At 38.9% G+C, this 18921-nt stretch overlaps 1 protein-coding gene across 2 annotated transcripts in view; it reads right to left on the reverse strand.

The window, feature by feature from the left end:
* LOC112051980 (CKLF-like MARVEL transmembrane domain-containing protein 4) overlaps nt 1–7855 on the reverse strand; it is a 51309-nt gene extending 43454 nt beyond the window's left edge. The window contains exon 1 of one of the 2 annotated variants that reach the window (XM_052881466.1): nt 7468–7855. In XM_052881466.1, coding sequence (XP_052737426.1) covers nt 7468–7620 — 153 coding nt within the window. In that variant the 5' untranslated portion in view covers nt 7621–7855. The remainder of the gene's footprint in view (nt 1–7467) is intronic. The other variant, XM_024090854.2, reaches the window with a different exon arrangement.
* Nucleotides 7856–18921: the final 11066 nt, after the last annotated feature.

The following is an 18921-nucleotide window of genomic DNA, read 5'->3' on the forward strand; positions in this document are numbered from 1 at the left end:
ATATATGTATGTACAGATAAGCTTCTATTGTAAGTACAAAAGGTAAACGTTTATGGACCCACCATAGGATAGGCACTTAGTGTAGTGCAACAAATACCTTATACTTAGGTAGATAAGTAACGAAATAGAGTCACTTTTCATTTTCTAATTTCCACATCGTCTGTTTGTCTTTTTGTGATAAACTAGAAAATTCCCAAACGGATTTTCATGCGCGTTTTGCCAATAGATAGTGATTCATGCAGAAGGTTATGGTACAAAATTTGACAAGGTTTTGTGAAAATTGGTTGGAATTCGACGATAATTGTTGAATGTGTTGAAAATGTTGGCTTCCTGGGAGATTTCACTGAAGACGCTGTCTAAATTCCTTTGAGATATAACAAAACAATGCTTGGCGCTTAAGATGTTTTTATAAAAGGGTTCTGCGCGAGCGAAGTCGCGATCGTCTACTAGTTTACAATATTTAAAAGATTTTGGTCTTCAAATCTAGTGCAATCATTACACAATGCAATACAATGAAGCATCTGTAAGTATTTCCTGATACGTATATCTTATGCAGTTGGTGTCTACCTATGCGTTCAAGGCGACACAGTGAATAGACATTTTCAAGGCAAACGCGTTCTAAGATTGCATCGTCACTTTCCATCATCAAATTAATGCCTCCTACCTTAAGATTAGCTAAATCACAGAATACTATATATATACATATATATATAGAATATAGTCTGAACTCAGATAGATTAAGACAATCAATCAATGTAAATAAAAATTTTAATAAAAAAAATTCAACCGACTTCCAACTCAAAAATTAACCTAAACTAAAAAGCAAAAAATAACATCTTACCTATGTGCTACCTTCTGATCAGTTTGAAGGCGGTGCCAATCCAGTGTCATGTTTTAATTAAAGCCGTTTCTGAAAGAACCACAGAAATTGTGTAATTTAATCGGCTTGAATTAAAACATCACTAGCTTGGCACCGCCTTCAAACTGATCAGAAGGTAGCACATAGGTAAGATGTTATTTTTTGCTTTTTAGTTTAGGTTAATTTTTGAGTTGGAAGTCGGTTGAATTTTTTTTATTAAAATTTTTATTTTTTAATTTTTAGTGTTAGCACACCTACTGAGTGTGAACAGACTGTCCTCCGTCTTCATCACCAGACCCCCTATGCAGTCACAATCCATATGGGTGGAAAGTTCTCATCAATATAAAATTTATCAAGTCCAAACACAAGGTAGCTACTGTGAACCATCGAAGAGTTCCCTTAACTCTCCTTCATCTTCATCACCAGACCTCTAATACAGTCACAACCTATCCTGGTGGAAAGTTCTCATCAATACAAAATTATCAAGTCAAAACACAAGGTAGCTACTGTGAACCGTCGAGGAGTTCCCTTAACTATCCTTCGTCTTCATCACCAGACCCCTAATACAGTCACAACCCATCTAGGTGGAAAGTTCTCATCAATACAAATTTATCAAGTCCAAACACAAGGTAGCTACTGTGAACTGTCGAGGAGTTCTCTTCACTGTCCTTCGTCTTCATCATCAGACCCTTAATACAGTCACAACCCATCTAGGTGGAAAGTTCTCATCAATACAAATAAATTAAGCCCAAACAAAAGGTACCTGCTGTAAATCGTTGACGAGTTCCATCGTCTGTGTATCGGCTCCATCATCAGACCAACTCCAGACCTTCATAAAATTGTAGTGTTTTAAAATACCTTATGGAAACACTAACAAACGCACTAGCCGTCTCTACGATTTTCGAAAGTTCCCCTCGATTTCTCCAGGATGCCATCATCAGATCCTGACATTAAAAAAATGGGACCACCCTGGAATTAAACCCTTCAAAACAAAAAAAGAATTTTCAACATCGGTCCACAAATGACGGAATTATCGCTGGACATACATAAAAAAAAAAAAAAAAAAACATACATACAGCCGAACGTAGAACCTCCTCCTTTTTAGAAGTCGGTTAAAAAACTTATCACGTTTTAAAATCACAATTTATGGAAAATAGTAGTCTTATAGTCTATAAAATAAATATAAAGAAATCAGCCAAGAATACAAGAATTTACAGTATCTACCAACATAATCTCAAGTTATCTTCAAAAAACATATCAGTTCAAGGTCAGACGGACAGATTTTTTTGTTAATCTTTACCTACATTGTGATTCATTTTATTTTATTTATGCAGGTAGGTATCTTACGACTATCACATACGTACAAATGACGCTAACTACTTGAGAATTATGTTGGGATCTGACTCCGTATTATTAAATTATAAGAAAACTAGTTGGTCTGGTTAGTTTGTTGGACTGCGGATCTTTAGGTCCCGGCTTTGAAACAAAAAAGTCATTGTGGTATTCTGGCAAGACGAGTAAAAATCTGGTATCAAATCTATGTTTATAGTTGGCAGGCTATCTATCAGTGAGTAACATAATAATTTGCCTGGATTTTTATATCATTTAGGCATATTGCCACAGGAACGAGAAATATCCAGATGAAATCGCGGGGCGTACGCGCAAAATTTTTTAAACGTCATGTCTTGGAGTCTCTTAATTTTCTCGCAGCCCTAAACAAATATGTGCCTACGTAATTCGAACTAATAATTGCAAGGATACGGTTAGAGTCAGCGGATGACATCACAGATGTATTGCGTAGGCGGCCAAGATGCCTAATTCGATCTTACGAGTCGACCACATGTTGCTTTCCGCAGCACAGTCACTAGTCGATCTCTTTGGTAATTAATTTTCAGTTAAACATGAAAATGTTTCGTAAAGGAACTATATGTATTTGTACAGGACTGTCTTACCACTAAAGTCTAACCAAACTCTGTGGATACTCTAGAATCTAAATTACATTTAGACCAGCAGTCATTTTTGCGTTCTAGGCTCAATGCGTCCTGTAGAGTTTTAGACCTAGGAGGACCCACGGGATATCTCGAGACAAGGAACAAATGCGAAATCGAAAATATACCTCTTTCATATTTCGTTGCGATGGGACGAAAGAGAGGACATGTTAGATTTCCGATTAATTACCTAGGAACCTAGTCATTTAATATCCAAGATAGTCTTGTCAATATAGTTGTGCGTATTTTGTGACCTAGTTAAAAAATATTCCTGAGAAATTCCAGAGCTATGATAACGATTGCACTATGCGCAGACTAGTAGCATGATTGCTAAATTGCCGGAAAATCAGTGATCCCCGGTATTGTCCATTAGATGCCTTTGTTACTTCCAATGGCTCAATGCATTTGAAGGAGCCTAAATCGGACTAAACATCGACAAGTTAAGAGTTTTATCCCCGTCCGTTGGACTATTGTCGTAACCACTCCTTAGTCTTAACTTCTGTTTGAAAAAAATATTTGTCATATTTTTAAATATGTCCTAAATCCCTTTTAGGACATATTTAAAAATATGACAAATATTTTTTTCAAAAGAAAAAAAACAAAATTCTAAATGAGATAGGTAGGTGTAGGTACTCCAAGCCCCAAGGAGAACTCCAAAATTCCGGAATTGAAAAACAGAACACTTATAAGTTATAGTTTCCACCGAAGCTACCAAAAAATATACATATAAACATTTCCATTAATTGTAAATAATAATAATAATTATTATTATAGAATTTTAAAAGCGTATTATATATTCGGTACAACAGGGAAAAACGAACAGTATAAGTTTCTTTATAATGTGAATGTCCTTGAACGATAATGTTATTATCGCGAAGTTTACAAAAGTATGAATTAGAGCTAGAAATAGTCCCTGCGATGGTTGTAGATATTTTATCGAAGACGTGTTAATTGTATGATCTTTTGTGTAACATTGAAGTTACAAACACAAACCGCCATCAATATTATCGTGATACGTACGTGACAACTCTGAAACATCTGACAAGTGCACAATTTAGCACATTGTTAGATCAAGGATTTTTATGTATTCAGGTATAGGGTGCCCGGTATAATAGACCAGTGTGATTATTATCAGGTCGATGGGGTTCGCCATAGCAGATGTAATTCAACCCTTTTTGTACTCACCTCTCTCCCTAACCAAGCTCAAACATTCACTCTAAAAGTTAGAACATGTTTAAGTATCGAGGCACATTAACCTCCTGCAGCAGGGCTAGCACGGGCAAGGGAGAAATTTATCCACGGGGAGAGGATAAAACGTTTATCCCCCACACTCGTTTTATCCACTCACCGCGCATGGGCACGTCGGTGGATATAATATCCCCGGTGGATAAACGGAGGGAAAGACTTGTCAACCCATTTGTATATATCTTATAAATTGGCATTAGGTATATTAATAGTCCGAAATAAACGTAAATTTGATAATATTTGGTTTTTTTGTGCATATTATTTATCTGTTTTCTGTTGGCATTGTTTTGTTTGGTGATTGTTTTTTGCGGTGGTTTGTAGTAGGTATCTATAGTATCTATCATACTAGCGGACCCGGTCAAGCTTCGTTTTGACATAAGTGCACTTGTTCTCTATCCCTACTCTACCCTTCTTTACCTCTACCCCTACCCTACCCCTGCCCTACCCCTACCCTACCCCTGCCCTACCCCTGCCCTTCCCCTACCCTACCCCCCCTACCCCGCCCCCTAACCCCCCTCCCCCCTACACCATCCCTACCCCCCCACCCCCCCATCACCACCCCTACCCCGCCCCTAACCCCCCTCCCCCCTCCCTACACCAACCCTCCCCCACCCCTACACCAACCCTCCCCCACCCCCCCTACCCCACCCCTACCCCGCCCATGCTAGCCCGGCAGGGCTAGCACGGGCAAGGGATAAAATTATCCACGGGGAGAGGATAAAATGTTTATCCCCCACACTCGTTTTATCCACTCATCGCGCATGGGCACGCCGGTAGATATAATATCCCCGGTGGATAAACGGAGGGAAAGACTTGTCAACCCATTTGTATATATCTTATAAATTGGCATTAGGTATATTAATAGTCCGAAATAAACGTAAATTTGATAATATTTGGTTATTTTGTGCATATTATTTATCTGTTTTCTGTTGGCATTGTTTTGTTTGGTGATTGTTTTTTGCGGTGGTTTGTAGTAGGTATCTATAGTATCTATCATACTAGCGGACCCGGTCAAGCTTCGTTGTGACATAAGTGCACTTATTCTCTATCCCTACTCTACCCTTCTTTACCTCTACCCCTACCCTACCCCTGCCCTAACCCTGCCCTACCCTACCCCACCCCTACCCTACCTCACCACTACCCCACCCCTACCCTACCCCACCCCTACCCTACCCCACCTCTACCCTACCTCTACCCTACCCCTACCCTACCCTACCTCTACCCTACCCCTACCCTACCCCACCCCTACCCCACCCCTACCCTACCTCACCACTACCCCACCCCTACCCCACTCCTACCCTACCCCTACCCTACCCCTTACTTTCAAGCCAGTCCTCTATTCATCCATTATGCCTGCAGATAGGGTCATCGGTAATGCCCGTTTGCAATGCATAAAACAGTAATGACATGTTTACGCCGCTATGGCATGCATACCTGCTGTTTCATGCTCAGTTGACTTACCTTCGCCTTGTACTGTTATGTCATATTCTCTATCTTCGCTAAAAATCTTGCCTTTATACTACTCATAAAACTTTTTTGAGTACCTTCCACTAGCCACATTACCCATTCTACCGTTGTCATAACTTCGGCAACCAATGTCAATGTGCAAGCGCGGCACATTGTTCAGGGTTGTTGAAAATTGACTCAGTGCAGAATGACCAGCGATGGATCAGCATATAATCAGCTTCTTTCCATGGTAAAGTCCAGCTTAGACACGTAACTACGAACCTATATCAAATAGGTTCGTAGTATTACGAATCAATTTAAGTACACTTTCCTATTTCATAATTTATATGTATAGTTATAGTTATTTCTTTGATGTAATTAACTTAGAACACTTACAATCTCCCTAATGTTTAGTACAATGTGATGATTATGATTTCTCGGAAACTAATTGGTGTACTTGTTTGTAGCTGGTGTCTACATACCTACTAAGTACTTAATCGTATTAAAAATCCAACTTCCGTAATGGCAATAAAGTAATATATTTATTTATTATGTAATGGCGAATATTTTCCCGTGAAATGATAATAGTTACCTATTTATATTTTCACGAAAAATTTAAGAAATTTTTAAATTAATATGTACTTATGTATATGTCCCTATACGAGTCCTGACCACAGTATACTTATTACAAACAGTATACCGACTCGGCCGTTGACTGAGCTTTTGCTATCAACAAATCAGTAACTGATAAAGTTAACTAATATCCTTTTTTATCCCAGATAATATAGGTAAGGCATGATTAAAGGACTTGTGTGATAAACAGGTATGATAAATGTTGCGTAGAACCTACAAAGTGAAGGCGCCGGTGAATAAGTAGGTATGTCGTGTATAAGGTATAACTACCTACATATATGACCGATTAGTATTAATTTACAGACGATTATATTTTTCCTTATATGTTGATATCTTATAAATAGGTTCTTACATAATGTTCAATACATATTTTTCTTTGTTTCTTTGCCAACAAGCTATCTAGTTGTCGCTTTATATTTGAATTCTTCAACATCGATTAACGGATCTACGCAGTCGTAAGTAGGTAAACTGGTATCTACCTAGCGTTAGAACAAGTGGTCAAATGGCGTAGTAATAATTTAAATAAATAGTTCTGAATCATTCTAAAGATAAGTAGGTGTAGTCTTAAAAAGGTACAATGTAAATTCTAGAAGGTGTAAATGTATATGGTTCCATAAAGCCTCTCACTCATATTCCTACGCTGTGGCTACAACCTTGTTAACATACCTACATCTTGCCTACATCACATACCTACTTACCTGCCTACGTGTTATACAGGATGTCCCTGTACACTGTATTGATAAAAATGATTGTCAAAATACCGGCCTAAGCCTACTCAAAAGTCAAATGTAAGCATGAAAATGGTAAAATTGTCGTTTTTATAGGTAATTCTAGATATTTTCATTTTAAAATAGGTATAGGTAAATATTCTTCATGTTTACCTACTAAGATTATAATAGTAGATAGGTACTCGCATTAGGGTTGTCACTTGTTCACAAGTTCCTGAACAAAACCATCCAGATTTTAAATACCTACTTACATATCGAATTATAGCGTGATCTGTAACCCAAGTCTGACACTTAATTGATAGGTAGGTTGGTTTAACAAGCTAGTTAATAAAACAGGTTTTCTTAACATCTTAGTGTAATTAAATTATATTGCAATTTTTTTGTACAAGGATAATAGGAAAATACCTACATCTGGGACACGAAATTAATATGCTCGCGATGATAAAATTTACATAGTGGCTAATATATAACTATCTGCGAGTAGGTAGGAAATGAAGCGATCCTTTGGTCGAGTGCTATAAAAAAAGTAATTAGGTGGATATAAATATAAACTGATGAGAGTACTCACCAACTGAATGATTTTCAATATGCCGGGCGGCGTTTTAAAATACTCTACGTTCATTTTGATCCAGTCCAGCGCACCGTTTTGCTGCTGAGGCGGCGCTTGCGGTGACGCGGGCTTGTTGTGATCTACGGTTACCACCGTTTCGGGAGCCATCATCCTTTTCTGAGAATACGTCCGATTGGGAAAAGAAAAAGTTGTTTATTGTAATTTGTATCACTAGCACTGTCACTTGAAACCGCAGCTCACTAGAACGCGTGATACATTTTCGGCGGGCGGCGGGCGTAGTAATCGTGCGGAGCGCAACTGAGGAATGACGGGGGAACGTGAGTTGAGTTGAATTGAATGGGTGGCGACCGTCCTCGAGTCGCTCGTCGCGCTACAGTGTGCGCCGAGCGGCTTCGATACCCAGCTGCTGCCCGGCTAGGGCTGCGACGGCGAATACCTCGCACCAAAGAATATTTTATATTAACCGACGTCCTGCGATATCACCCGCAATCTAATACTTATAATAAATCTGTATAGGTCAATTCTGTACATGAAATACCTATATTTCCAAAACTAACGGACGCCCGCGACTTCGTCCGCGTGGAAATCAATGTAAACTTTCAAGCCCTATTTAACCACTTTAGGGGTTGAATATTATTTTTTTTATTAATTATAAGTATTACGTATTTTTTATGATTTATGAACAAATTTTTAAAACTATAACTCTAACAATGAAGGACTTTCCATACAAACTTTCAACCCCTATTTCACCCCCTTCTCATTTTATTTTCGCAATAAAAGTGTCGAAATAAAAGTGTGTGTTCCATTATGCCTCCACTAATTCAAACTTCGCGCCATCGATGATAGACGTTGCATAGGATTTCAAGCAATAACAACACAGCTTACATAAACTGCTGTCATGCACATCGTATTTGTGACCAATTGGAGCTACTGTTATTAAGTGGTTCGCATCGAAATGACAGCAGTTGTGAAAAACGGCAGTTCCTAAAAATCGTTGAGATCCAACGCGTCGCGCGAAGCATAAAAGGAACACAAATCAACAACGAAAATTCCCTGTACCTACGTGGAGTCAACGAAAGCAGTAGCAGTCCAAGGTACGTCGTGCATTGTTCTGTTATTGACTAAATCACGTCGATATCGTCAAACACCCAGCGCGGAGTTTGAATTCCCAATGTAGCCGGGCCACATAAGTGCAGGTTGCTACATTTTATGGTGCCGAAACCCGGGATCTCCACTATCCAGTCTAGTGTATGGTATTTTCTACATCGTATTCGTTAGTATCGTTGGAACTTACATCTTTTGTTCTCACTTTGTTCCATTCATTTTCTCTTCATGTCGATGGTACCTACATAGATTAACGCATATCGAACAGGGAATCAACTAACTTGAAGCTAAAACATAGAATAGTTACAAGAACAAAATAATAATCTATTTTTTCGGTATTTTGTTTCATAAGCGGCTTGTAATTATTCGATACACATAGTTTACCGATTTATTTATTTAAAAAGTTTCGGGTAGGTCGAACAAATTGAACCGCCTGTCCTTTAACGAGTGAATATTACCGCGATGCGTACGATGCTCTTGTTGCACGATATAAATCCAAACGCGAATTAATCTTTACTTGTTGGAAGGATATTTTAGATATAAATTTTAATTTAAAAATGCTAAAGAACTTCGAAAGTCCCTCGACCAGTTCGACGAAAATTTGTGCATTTTAAAATCTGTAAACTTGCCGGTAGGTCAATGGGATTTTGTGTTAGTCTATCACATTTTATCTAAATTAGATTCAAATATACGACGTGACTTCGAGGAAAAATATTCAAATACCGAATTACCCACGTATGTGCAATTAAAAGATTTTTTGCACTCTAAATGTGAAGCACTGTTACGTGATACACATTTTTCGGGACAACCTAAACAAAACAAGACGATAGACAAGGTTTCTTTTACATCGATCCCATCTAAGCACGTAACTACCTCCCACACTCTGATAGCAGCAATGGAAAAGCCACCGGCAGCTAGCGTTGCTGTACCACCCACGACTACCTGCTCTTTCTGCAACGATTTTCACACTATTTCATCGTGTCCGGAATTTCAAAAAAATCAATTGACGAACGTGTGAAAATTGCTACTGATATGAACTGGTGTTTCAACTGCTTAAAAAGGTCCCATCAACTTAAAAATTGCAACAGTATCTTCTCATGCCGTATTTGTAAGCGCAAACACCACTCTTTACTACACCAAGACGTTCTTGCTGAGTCCAGTTTATCGGTGTCATATTTAAATTCAAAATCACGGACCGACACAACTGTGTTATTACCAACAGCCATCGTACAAGTTCAAGACTCTTCAGGAAAAAGACATTCATTTCGAGCGTTGTTTGATACTGGTAGCCAGAGCAATTTTATCACACAATCGGCAATGAATCGTTTAAATTTAAAATACACTCAAACCACTGCGTCGGTTATCGGGCTTGGAAAGGAAACGGCTTCCATACTAGGAGATGTCACGTGTAACATCGGTTCTACTATCAATAAAACTGAATTTGTGATCGACTTACACGTTTTGTCAAGTATATGTGGGGAGCATCCTAGCGCAAAATTGAACACATCTGGATGGGCACATGTAAACTCGTTACCCTTGGCCGATCCTGGTTTTTACAATCCAGGAGCCATTGATTTGTTATTAGGCGCGGACGTATTTGCGGAAAGTTTGTTAACCCAATGTATTAAGGGAGGTCCAAATCAACCTATCGCTATTAATTCTATTTTCGGTTGGCTTCTTTTAGGAAAAACGCATCTGGCACCTGTTGCAATAAGGCAATCATCAGAAACAAACTTAGCACCGCACCAGGCAACCAATTCCAAAACTAAAATGAATTCAAAAACTTCTACTTCTAGAAGATTAAATTAAACAGCGTCCAAATCGAATTCATAATATCATATTTCAAAATAATTGTTACAGCGTTAGTTTTAGCTTTAAATATTTACTTATCGTTATTCTATGTTACCTACCATCGTTTCCATTATTTTTCATTTATCCATTTTTCTTTTTTTTTGTTAATTAGAAAATATCATAGTTATTTTGGTGGGGAGTATGTTCCATTATGCCTCCACTAATTCAAACTTCGCGCCATCGATGATAGACGTTGCATAGGATTTCAAGCAATAACAACACAGCTTACATAAACTGCTGTCATGCACATCGTATTTGTGACCAATTGGAGCTACTGTTATTAAGTGGTTCGCATCGAAATGACAGCAGTTGTGAAAAACGGCAGTTCGTAAAAATCGTTGAGATCCAACGCGTCGCGCGAAGCATAAAAGGAACACAAATCAACAACGAAAATTCCCTGTACCTACGTGGAGTCAACGAAAGCAGTAGCAGTCCAAGGTACGTCGTGCATTGTTCTGTTATTGACTAAATCTTATAACACGTCGATATCGTCAAACACCCAGCGCGGAGTTTGAATTCCCAATGTAGCCGGGCCACATAAGTGCAGGTTGCTACAGTGTGTTTTCCGTATTATGGTCTTAAACCGTGCCAAGTTTCATTTAAATTCATTCAGTAGTTTCAGCGTGATGCCCGAATAACAAAAAATCATGGAGAGACAGACAGACAGACAGACAGACAAAAATTCGAAAAAAAATATTTTTGGCTTCAGTATCGATTATATAATGCCCATTTTAAACAATTTTCAAAATATCTTCAATGTACAGAATGTACAAAATGTATAGAATTCGAATAAGTATGACGTTAACACCACAATATCTTTACTGTGCTAACGCTAACGTTTGTCGTTACAAATGTTATAAGTAAAATCTCAAATTGCGAATAAATGTATATCATTCGACCAGTTTTATTGTATGTATAGAAAGTATAGATAGATAACTGTCAGAGGGTGATTAGTGATCGATACTGATGATAATGAAATGCAATCAGTAAAATTTTTGTCTGTCTGTTTGATAAAGAAACAAAAACTACTCGACGGATTTTAACCAAACTTGGTACAATTATTCTTCATACTCCTGGGCAGGTTATAGTATACTTTTCATCACGCTATGATCAATAGGAGCAGAGCCGTGAAGGGAAATGTTAGGGAAAACAAGATAAGTTACTCCATTTTTACAGCGATACTACTGTAAGGCCTGAATTAAAGAGGTCTAAGCCTACCTAGTAGACGCATTTTTTACAAACCTCATAGGGACCACGGACATTTTCGGTCGAAATTAACTCCAAAGTCCAATTTATCTCAATTTTAATACAAACTTTAAATTATATCAGCTCAGCGATTTAGCCGTGAAATGGTAACACACTGACAGACTTACTTACTGTTACTTTGATATAACAATTCAGTAAAAAAAATTCTAATTTTCTGGAGTCTTATAATAAAACAAATATGCCACGGGCCCCAGGTGAGAACAACCACGCATGACGCTACTGTCATCTACTAGCTATCTATTTCTGAGAAATCATATTATTACGACAATTTAGACATTAGGTGCCTTCTAAGTGGTACCTATTAGAAGTATATAAACACGACCGAAATCGCTCAGATGGGTACTTAAAAAAATTCGTACTGTTGAGAACGTGAAAATATTCATCTATATAGGTACAACTACTCGTATCTATATACATTAGACATGGGTAGACACTAATAAGCAAGGCCGAGGTGTGGCCCATGTTACTTGCCTCCAGTCGTATTCCGTTGTGCAATAAATTGTCCAAATACTCCGTCTATTTACATTGCATTCGTCGAATATTTACCAATTAAACTGAAGATATGGGACAGTGATGAAATTATTAATTTTGCCTGAACTTCTGATATTTTTACCTACCTTTTATAGAAAGAATTTTATTTTAGAGTATGTTCGGTACCCTAAAAATATGAAATTGAGGTTCGCTCAAAAGGAAAAAACGGAACCCATTTAGGATCACTTAAATGTCCGTCTGTGTCTGTCAAGACCCTTTTTCTTAGGAACCCATAGAGATATCAAGCTGAAATACATATCAAATACACATACTGTCCCATTAAGCTGTAAAAAAAACAAACTTCTAAAACACAATCAAAAGATAGGTACAGCAGTTATGGCGCAAATTTTTGACACTCCCAAAATAATCAAAACCAACACGGTAGGTACTTCCCGTGAACTCTGAATCATGAATTTAGGTGTTCGAGCCTCGCTTGACCCACTGCGAGATTACAATCTTCAAATTTTGCGTAATTGCAGTGTAAACCCCTCAATATTGAAATAAAGAGGGTAGGTAGAAATCGTTCGCGACGCCGCAATCGACGGTGAGCCGAAATAGACTCAGTACGTCTTCAAATTTTGTAAAGTGTGCAGTGTTAAAATTCGTGTGTGTAAAAATCGTGATATACCTAAGGTGAGTTAACAGTGAATACTATTATCGGTGATATTTCGTTAATGGTCTAGTTTTATGAGACATTATTCTCATTTTAGCAAATGCCCGCTCTTAGGACGGCAAGATCGCTATGTGGACCTAATAAACGTCGAAAATGAGAGAATTCTCATTGTAGTGAATGCCCGCTCCTCGGACGGCAGACTCACTATTTGGACATACCGAATGTCTAAAATTTGTGCCACCTTGCACAAAGGACGTCTCACAGAGCAGACGTCGGCTGGCCGGCCGACAAGGCAGACGACGTCTGACAGCTCAGCCGTCGTCTGGCCGGCCGACTTAGTAGGCGACGTCTCACAGCGCAGACGTCGGCTGGCCGGCTGACTTAGCAAGCGACGTCTCGCAGCGCAGACGTCGCCTGGCCGGCCGACATGGCAGGCGACGTCTCACGGCTCAGCCGTCGGCTGTGCGAGCGCAGACGTCGGCTGACCGGCCGCTATGGCAGGCGCCGTCTAGTCAGCCGACACGGCAGGCGACGTCTGAATGCCAAAGTCGTAATGTGCGAGCATTATACTGCTCTATATGATGTGTCTAAGGTCTTTTGACTATATTAATTATCATATTACGATCTTTTCAGATCATGGAACGCATAACGTTTGAAGACTTATGCCGGTGGGTGCCACCTTCTGGACAAGGGGATTTTTTCAAAAGAATTATAAATATTTTGGATGAATTCTACCCACAAAATTGGAGGTCCTGGGAAGTTAATAACGTGTCCTACCAGGATCTTTTTGGAGAAAGGATTTCATCGGATAACGAAAACAGGCTGCGTTTCGCTATACCTACTATCGAACTAGCGAAGGCTTACGGGTGCCCTAATGGGCTTAGCGAACGTAGATACAAATTATTGAAAGGCGATTTAATTTGTTCACCACTGGGCAGAGCCCTGATTTATTCTCCACTTTCTATTGTGAAACAAATCCATCCCACTGACGCATACAATGGGTTTTTGGAAAATATCTCTTCTATCAAAAGCCACTTCCTGTCACGTCAAGAGGCCACATCAATGTTAAGAGATGATGATGACGCATCCTCTGTTGCCACGTCCTCCACCTCATTGAGGAAATCTAGAAAGAGGGCTCACAGTCCAGAACCAGACACAAAAACATATATGAAGCAACAAAATGTTCGACAAAATATTCGGTTTTCCGAAGTCCAAAAACAGTTCCAAGCCACACCAGTCTTCACTAGTTTGAAAGTAAATAGTTCATTAGCAAAGGTGACTCCGAGTTGGCAAACAGTTTCATTTTTAGAGAAAATGGATGCATGTCTCGGAGCTATTTGTCATGGGCTTCTACAACAAAGAAAACATTTTCAAGACACTTATAATACTGCAAGTCCGGATGTTAAGTCGCACATCAGCAAAAACTTTCTAGCAACTGATTCTGCGTTCCGTCGCACTTCAGATGCTCTCTTACAATACACTTGTGGGAAGAGAGCGGAGGTTATTCAACACCGTAGATCTGTCTACAAACCATCCAATAAGACATTACACGAACTTCTACATAACATTCCACCTTCCAACACCCACCTATTTGCCGAACCGCAATTGGGGGAATATATAAAAGAACAAGGTGGAATCAATCAGTTTTTTCCAGTTAAAAAACGCTCCTACCATCACATTAACAAACAGAAATGGCAACCTGGAAACGTTAATGTTTCCAACCAGAAAGAAAAACCAAAGTTCAATGATGCCAGAACAACCAATCGTGGCTTCGCTTCAAGAAAACGCCCATCATCCACACCAGGAAAATTCAAGAGGGCCAAATATGAAGGAAAAAATAAATTTTAAGTTAAAAGATACTTTTAAGGCTGGGCAGGTGAGCGACAATCTAGAAGTCTGGAAGTCCCTTGGTGCTCCAAAATCTATATTATCTATTTTATCTGGGTATAAAATACCATTCACTCGCTCTCCCCCATTAAGAAAGTTTAATTCAACAATCTGTCATCGACTTTTAGTAAAATCTGGCTCAGCAATAACAAAGGAATTACAAAAACTATTGCATTGTGGGGCAATTGAGAAATGTTTGAGCGAATCAGGTTTTCTTTCTCCTTTATTCCTAAGAAAGAAGTCTGACGGTTCTAACAGGCCAATATTTAACCTAAAATTACTTAATAACTACTTACGTCCACCAAAGTTTCATTTGATTAACCATTATAAAATTCCTCTTTGCTTACAAGATCTTGACTTTATGGTAAAAATAGATTTATCACAGGCTTATTTTCATATTTCTATCATTAAGTCGCATAGACGGTTTCTTGCCTTTAATTTTGAGAACATATTATATGAAATGACTTGCTTACCTTTTGGCCTGGCGACTGCTCCGTATATATTTGCTAGGATAACTAACTGGGTTGCAAATTTTTTCAGAGAAAAGGGGATCCGAGTAATCGTATATTTAGACGATTTTCTTCTTCTTCACACCAACCCAGTAATATTATCTCAGCACAGTCAATATGTTCAAGAACACCTACTCAAAATGGGATGGTGCATAAACTATCGAAAATCCGACCTCTCCCCTACACAAACAGTGGAATATCTCGGAATAATCTGGAACACCAACAAAAACATGAAACAGTTGCCTCCGAGAACAATCAAGAAATGCACCGTACTCATACAAAAATTCCTCAAAAACCGTTGGTGGACATGGTGGCTGGCAAAGGTCTTACTAGGGAGCATAAATTTTGCATCGTTCGTCGTCCCACTAGGAAGACTACACAGTCGTCAAATACAGATAGCGGCAAACAAACTTCCGAAAAACCAAAAACAAAAGAAATACCTGATCCCTGGGAAAGTTCTAAAGGAACTACAATGGTGGCAGAGAAACATTTCCCAGATATCCCCGATTCATCAAAAAGAAGCTACAATATTTTTAACAACAGATGCAGCGGGGTCGGGCTGGGGCGCTACAGTGGGCAACGAAAAGATAAACGGGCTCTGGAGTCGACAGCAACGTCCCTGGCACAGCAATCAAAAAGAGTTGTGGGCCGTACTAGAGTCATTAAAGAGAAAGGGACCCCAGTTTCAAGGTCAGACTGTAATGGTTCAAACAGACAACAGATGTGTTGTAGCCTACATAACGAAACAAGGCGGCACCAGATCCTTACCGCTCCTTCGAATTACTCAGAGAATTCTAAGTCTGGCCAAACAATTTCAGATAAATCTAATAGCAAGATACATTCCCGGAAGTACAACGGGATCGCAGACAGTTTATCCCGCTCAATGGAATTACCAGAATGGACTCTAAGTCAGAAGGCACTTCAAAAAATATTCATGGTGATGGGGAAACCAGATGTAGATCTGTTTGCAAGTGCGAGGTCAGCGATCTTTCCCAGATATGTAAGCGAAGATGCCAGAGATCCGAACTGTCTATTCGTCGACGCGTTCAGCCGAAATTGGAACTTCAAGCTAGGTTGGCTCTTTCCTCCCCCAGCGTTAGTACCCCGGGTACTGAGACATCTAAACCAATGTTCGGGCATTTATCTTCTGGTAGCCCCAAAATGGGAGAGAACGTTTTGGAAAGCAGAGCTATATCAGAGATCCCTAGGCCAACCGTTTACCATTCCCGATCTAGAGGAGAGCCTTCTCGACTTGAGGACCAACAAGCCACCTCCAGCAATAAAGAACATATGTTTGCAGGTCTGGAAAATACAGGCTGGTCGCAGTTACTAGAGTCCTGGGCGACAGAGGACCGCAAGCTTCTAGAAACAGTCTGGCGTAAATCCACTCTTAAAACCTATAAACCGGCCTGGATGCGCTGGAAATGTTGGGCTAAAGATAATAACATTAAGATCGATGATCCATCTCCTGTAGACTTAGCTAAATATATTTGTTATCTCCATAAACACGTTAAACTAGCGGCGAGAACTATAGCAATTCATAAGTCGGTAGTTACTACGTTTGCGAAGCCGGAAAATACCGAGTATCTAAGTAATCATTTTTTAGTTAAACAAGCATTAAGAGCTATTTTTAAAAGTCAACCTCCCGTGCCTAAACCTCTAACGTGGGAGGTCAGTCAGCTGATGGACTATTTGAATATTTACACTTTCGATATTAATAGCTTGTTTCAAGTGTCTCGTCATACTTCGGCATTGTTACTCTTATCTTCCGGACGAAGAGTACATGATTTAACTTTACTCGATATTAGCCCTGACTGCTTTGAATCTCATGACGATCATTTGATTTTTTGGCCAAAGTACGGATCTAAAACGGACTCGGTCAACTTTAGACAATCAGGGTGGAAATTAACTCGAAATATTATAAATAAATTAGATGTTACATTTTGGGTAAAAAAGTTAATTGATATTTCTAAATCGCGTCGGGCCAACAGAACATCTAGTTTATTTATTACCACTAGGGGTAAAGTTAAAGCTGCTTCACGCACTGTTATTTCGGGTTGGCTTCGAACCTTGTTCAAATCAGCGAACATCCTTGCTACCCCTGGCAGTTTTAGAGCTGCTGTAAACACAGATAATTGGTCCAATAGAAATTACAATTTAGACGATGTTCTCTGTCGTGGAAATTGGAGAAGTAAGGATACTTTTCTGAAATATTACTTTAAAGAAGTTCCACATAAAAGTCTTCCAAGTAACAACATTACTTTGAGTGAATCATTTACACCTATATGAATTTATAATATGTCATGAATATGTGATTTTCTCCTTCTGGGTTTTGTGAAATTTCTGCTAGTTATTTAATTTGAATAGAATTCACAATTCAAAGAGAATAGATAATGTGGCAAATCAAACAATTGTATTTTTAAGTTTTGTTAACTCAAATCAAATCAAAGATTAATTAAAGAAGTATTATATTATTTTTCTCAACACCACCTTATCATTTTATTTATTATCCTAAAAAATCGTTCTTCACAGTACGCCTTGCCATCGCCGGCAGAATATAAACACCTCTCACAGTGGGTCAAGCGAGGCTCGAACACCTAAATATAACCGTTTTCCCCCCGAAGGGCAGAAAACGATTATTTAGGTTTCAGCCGAAGCTTGACCCACTAAATTTTCATGCCTTGCCGGCTTGTGAGAGTACTGAGTCTATTTCGGCTCACCGTCGATTGCGGCGTCGCGAACGATTTCTACCTACCCTCTTTATTTCAATATTGAGGGGTTTACACTGCAATTACGCAAAATTTGAAGATTGTAATCTCGCAGTGGGTCAAGCTTCGGCTGAAACCTAAATAATCGTTTTCTGCCCTTCGGGGGGAAAACGGTTATATTTTGGTACGAAGCAAGGTTTTATATTTATAGCAATTTAAAGGAAACATTTTGAAAAGCAATACGTATATAAAGAAAGTATGTCATGTTGTTCAATACCCTATTCTATATCTACCAGTTAACGTGCGTATTCGGCACGCAAAGTTAAATCGATTCAGCCCTTCCAAATTATAACCCGGACAGACAGACAAAAATTTTAAGAAAGCTTAATTGTTTTGTACTATCGCTAACTATAAGAACTTCGAGAAAACAGTTATCTTGAAATCACAGAAGACACTTCAATTTTATTTAGTAGTATTGAATTGGGAGTCACGGGAGGCATTTGCTACTCAATAAACTACAGGCGCTCATAATTATTCCTCTCAACGAGGTATTCGTAGTTATCTACTGTTATCAATAATTACCAATAATAATAATTGTTTAGAAAGCTAAGAAGAAAGAAAGAAGGTTTCGCTTAACTGTTGGATCAAGAGTAGGATACAGAAGGCAGTGTTTCCCGAGCCTACGCCGATTGTGAGGACTGAGGAGGTTCCCCATTGGAGTCTTGACCACCGGCTGTTTGGGCACTCAAATGTCCAAAAGCGGCAGGGTTGATTATTTTTTATGAATTTTTAATAGTTTTGTATTATCAACATTGTTAAAAATTATTTAATTCTTATTAGGCTTATTCTCAGTGGCGTGCGCTTCATAGATGCAAAAATGAAGACTCTACCCTGGAGATTCGTTACCAATTTGTATTGCAGGATTTTTTCATTTTGTACAATTTGTACTTATCGTGCATACCCTGATTAAAATCTTGCGCAC

The sequence above is a fragment of the Bicyclus anynana genome, chromosome 5 (assembly GCF_947172395.1).
Source record: "Bicyclus anynana chromosome 5, ilBicAnyn1.1, whole genome shotgun sequence".
Lineage (NCBI taxonomy): Eukaryota > Metazoa > Arthropoda > Insecta > Lepidoptera > Nymphalidae > Bicyclus > Bicyclus anynana.